The 5173-nt window shown below is 44.2% G+C and overlaps 1 protein-coding gene across 1 annotated transcript; it reads right to left on the minus strand.

Annotated features, from left to right (window-relative positions):
• Positions 1 to 2838: 2838 nt before the first annotated feature.
• CDKN2AIP (CDKN2A interacting protein) lies at positions 2839 to 5165 on the minus strand (the record flags this gene model as incomplete). The annotated part of the gene is made up of 2 exons (XM_009694777.1): positions 2839 to 4288; positions 5033 to 5165. Coding segments are annotated over 2 exons (1512 nt in total), but the record flags the coding sequence as incomplete, so codon positions are not given.
• Between the last annotated feature and the right edge of the window lie 8 nt (positions 5166 to 5173).

Here is a 5173-nt window from a genome sequence, read left to right on the forward strand (position 1 = left end):
ATTTCCCTGCAAGCTGGGGGAAAGGTTTCGCCGAGAGCCCCCCAAAGGGGTGTGCACCTCGTAACCCGCGAACAGCACCCCGCCGGGCAGGCAGCTCTCCGCGAGGAACCAACGGTGCGTGCTTAAGCTGTTCTCGTAGCCCTCAGAGGAAACAGCAGTCATTTTTGGCCACTGCAACTGCCTGTACTCTCCCGCAGAGCGAAAAAAAAACAACCACCAAACACAGGGTCAGTTTTTCTTTCGGTTGGTTGGTTTCATCTGTGCCCCCGAGAGAACTCCGTGTACCTGCAGCGTCAGTGCATTCGTTCTAGCCGGTCCTCGTCAGCAAGCTCTGACAATTACAGACCAGCATCCCAAGTCATTTTTGGCCACTGCAACTGCCTGTACTCTCCCGCAGAGCGAAAAAAAAACAACCACCAAACACAGGGTCAGTTTTTCTTTCGGTTGGTTGGTTTCATCTGTGCCCCCGAGAGAACTCCGTGTACCTGCAGCGTCAGTGCATTCGTTCTAGCCGGTCCTCGTCAGCAAGCTCTGACAATTACAGACCAGCATCCCAATTGCTAGGGACCGGGGCAGTCCCCGGGAGGGAGACCCAGGGGTTTTAGAACTGACGGGACTGGACAAACACTTCTTGCCACAGCCAGTTCTCCGAAATTCTTTCTTTCTTTCTCTAGGGTTAATGAAATGTTAATAAATTCTCATTCAAACACTTAATGCTTATTTACTCGTATGTTAGAATCTGCTCATTGAGCTGCTTTCCATGCAGAATGTGAAATAACACACTTCAACTTTCAGTTTCTATTAAGAGTAGCTACAGACTCATCCTTTAATGAATCACAACCAAACATCAAAGAGGAATAACATTCAAAAATTTTTTAAAAAGTAAGCTTAAGTCAAGACTTTAAAAAATGGCATCTAGCACCTCAGCCTTTGAACGCAAGTTACGCTAACACCCCCTCCTCGAGGTCACCGAACACCGCGAGCTTCGCTTCACAGATGGGAAATACAGGTTTTCGCATTGCAACACGCGCCGCAATTCTCAGCCAGCCGTCTGGAGAGGCCCAAACCGACAGCTAGAAAAGCCGCGATTCAGAGGGCACAGGGCACAATTCCTGCCCCGCAAAACCAGTCAGTCCGTGTCTCTCTCCGAACAGGGTCAGGATTTGAAAACTGACCTCACGCTTCCTGGCGTGAACGCCACAACTCCTGAAGAGAGCACGAAACCTGCTCTGCGCTGGAAGCACGCACCGATTCTTACGCTGCGCAGGACACAATTTAACGGATTGCGTTCCGAATGTCGGGTGGTGCCTCACAAATACCGAGGGGGGGGTCCTGAGAAACCTAACTAGCCCGAAAAGCGACCGAGGGCACAGAAGCACAGGGGTCAGATGGAGGAAGCTCTCAACCGGCCGTCGGGAAGCCCAAGCGCCTCGCAGGCTTCAGGTGCTACGGACCGGACAGCCGCTGCTGTTCAAAATCACGTAGGGTACAGTGTAACGACGCCATTGTGGTTTAGTCCCAAAAATGACGAAAGAACTTGAAAGTCTTTAAGTGGACGTATATACTACTGAGATCTCAGGAATTCCTATTCACTCCTGTAGCACCCAATCAACGGATCTGTCAGTCAAGTGGAAGGTCGCCACTAAATGATGCTAACTACTGTAATCGGACAAGATTAGTTCAAAATAGCACTGAAGACATTATGTTTTTACAATTACATGTCATTATCCAATATACCAAAACATGCAGTTTGTGCAGGTATTTCAGTAACAACGAAAATAAAAGGTAATCTCCCACTTTCTTTGCTTCAAACCATTCTGAACATGGCGTAAAAATGTAGCAAAGGGAGGGCTAAATTAGCGTGAACACTTTACAATATACTCGCTGCATCGAGCGGACAGCAGCCTCTTCATTTTGCTTATCTGGGTGTTACAAAAGTAGAAACAGATATTCTATAGGTCCACTCTTATCAGTTTTACAGCATTTCAGCTATGCATCCAAAGAAAACAACTCACTCCTGTGGGATTACACCTTGAAGCCACATGAAGTAAAGCTTTTCTTAAGGTATTGCAAAGTTATTGAAATGGCTGGAATATTTCATAGCCAAAACCAAAGTACGATAAAAGCATATACCAGAGGTTTTATTGTTTTAGTAGCAGTCAAAATATGCTTAGTATAGAAATCCATGTTTATTTGAAAAAAACCCTGTAAATGGTATTTCACAACATAAATTAAATCTGCTTACAGAGTTTTGGTGGCTGAAGTAGCTGCAACTTGACTGCTAATTGATAATTTGCCAGTGTAACATTAAATGGGATCTAACCTGCTAGTATAACATTAAATGGGATCAGGGTGTCATTTATATTGCAAGTGTTAAGAAAACATCCCATAAAAATAGTCAACCAACTATGTTCTCTCCTAGTGTGAGCAACAGTGAATATCATGAGCAACAAGGCTGAAACAGAGGATTCTACTTTTTGACTGAAATTTTTAAACAACTTTCAATCATTCAAGTATTATGGTCCCTATATACATACTCCTATGTGGCTAAAAAAAAGACACGGTAGACAATTGAGCACACTGCCATCAAATCGTAAGAATTACAAAATTGTCAGGTTTTAAACAGCAAATTGTACCTTAGTCATTTAATTAAAAATAGAAGAATTAGGTAGACTATTTTGCAAATAAAACAGCACACTAGTGTGCTATATATTAAGGCATACCTTTAAATGCGCACTTGTCATCTCTAACAAGTTTTATACAATTGCTACCAAGTGAAAGGACTATCATTGTCTTGCAAAACTGAGAAAGAAATACAAAATATCTGGAAGCCTACATTTTTAAAGTACAAAATTAACCTTCAGTCCTTGTGTCGAAATACTATACACGGTACAAACAGCGATTCTCCCCTACAAGATCTCACGAGGATTTCTTAAAGCTGGAGGTAAATTTGAAGGTTTTGATTCTTCATCCAGAAGTACCAAATCTTCGATTTCACTACCTTTGTATTTTCTTTTACATATCTTAACGATAACTTTCTTCTTGAGGAATAATTTCAGAGCTTCTCTTGAAGCAACCGCTTTGGCATTTTCCATACTTTTACCACAGCCAGTACCCAAGTAGACAGACTTGCACCTCAGTTCGCAAACTATATTTTCTAGAGAGCTCTTGTTTTGAGGCAAGTCTGCAAGTTCCTTCAGTGGAACAAAAGCAACATCTAACGTAGCTTTTACAGACTGAATAGATGAGTTTAGAAGTTCTGCGTGATTTACGTTAGGACTGAAGCCTCCAACAGCCACCAGTTTCCAGGCTACAGCTTTGTACAGTCTGTTGAAAAACGGCTGTCTTTCCTTTGCATCCTCACTGGTTAACGGTTTGCCCAAAGCCTTTGCAGGGCTTTCCCCTGCCTGTGAGCCACTCTTGGAGGCAAGCTGTGGTGAACCTGCCTGCGTGCCAGCCTTGGAGGCCAGCAGGGAAGCACCTGCCTGAGCTCCACCCCGAGAGGCCAGTGACGAGGGACCTTGCTGAGCGCCGCTCCGAGCGGCCAGCAGCGAAGCAGCCACCTGAGCGCTGCTCTTGGAAGTCAGCAGCGAGGATCCCTGCTGAGCGCCGCTCCGAGCGGCCAACAAGGAGGCAGCCACCTCGGCACTGCTCTTGGAGGCCAGGAGCGAGGAGCCCGCCTTAGCAGTTCCCTTGGAGGCGAGCAACAGTGAGGTGCCTGCCTGAGTGCCACTCTTGGGAGCCAGGAGCAGCGAGCTGCCTGCCTGAGCGCCGCTCTTGGACACTGACGCTGGGGCACTCACTTGGTTTTTGGAAGACAGCAATGTAGCACTTGTTTGCAGGGTGCTCTTGGTGGTCGGCGGCACCACTGCTGCAGGCACTGCCTCTGCCTGCGAGATGCTCTTGGCAGCCGGTGCCACTGCACTTACTGTAGTTTTCTTTTCAGGTGAGGGCACGTTTTCACACTTGCTTTCCTTAGGTGGATTTGAGCATGGCTTCTCTCCTGACTCTTTTTCAGATGAAGGTGGATTCTGCTCAGTGGTATTTTCAGCACTAGCAGGTTTTCCTTCTGTTTCTATGTCTGATGCTGTGACCATTTCTTGATTTGAACTGCAAGTTGACTGGGCGCTTTCTGGATCTTTGCTAGTAACTTTTTCCTGCTTTTTTGGCAATGTGATCTCTGTTTCCTTCGCGGCTTCTGCCTTGGTTGTTTTCACATCCTTTCCAGTATCCTTCGAATCTCTGCTTTTCTCAACAGCTCTCTTCTTGGAGGGCTCCTCTACCCCTTCTGCAAAACAAGTAAAGTATGTTATCCTCTTTAATATCAAATATCCAGCTAGATACAATTTATCTATTTTCTAAAAACTTCTAGCAATAATATCTGTGAATTTAAGAGGCATATATCAGGAATATACCTTGAACTGTAATTTCAAGTATTAACCTATTATTTCAGACTATTTTCATATTTTTTGACAAATAACTAAAAAATTTCAGGTTTTGGTTTGGGACCTGTAGGCAAGTATGTATTTCTGTTCTTGAAGTCCAAACCAAAAATGACCAAAGTACATTAAATAGACTATTTGACCTAAAAAAGAAAAAACACACCACTGTATTTTGTCTACTAATAACATAAAATCATCTTTAAAATACCACTTTAAGAATTTCTTTACGAAACTAAGTTTCTCACAAAGCAACAACATCTGATTGGCGCTAAAGGGAAAGTCACAAGAATGCATTTAAGCTGGACTACAATAGTCTACATTGGATTAAAAAAATAATCAGCTTAAAGTGCACCAGTTGTAGAAATTCAAAACAAGAGCTCTACATTACCAACGGAACACATACGTGTTACATCTATTTTTCACAGGTATTACATAGGGGAAAAAAAATAGCACAGAGAAGGGAAACGATTAACAAGGAGTTTAAAAAGTAAATTGTTTTGACTGCTTTCTAAGCCCGAGGTAAAGCGAGAACATTCAAAAACAAGCATTTTCTAGACTCCTATGTATTGTCACAGCTATGATCTGCTAACCATTGCTACTTGATATGCCTCTTTTCTTCACCTTGGCAACCAGTTCATCTCTCGTGGTGCGGACGGGCGCGCCGGTCACTTGGATGCCTTCGGCCATTTCCAGCGCCTTCTCCATGACCTGCGGTGGGTACCTGGAGGGGC

The sequence above is a fragment of the Cariama cristata genome, unplaced genomic scaffold (assembly GCF_000690535.1).
Source record: "Cariama cristata isolate BGI_N322 unplaced genomic scaffold, ASM69053v1 scaffold35140, whole genome shotgun sequence".
NCBI lineage: Eukaryota > Metazoa > Chordata > Aves > Cariamiformes > Cariamidae > Cariama > Cariama cristata.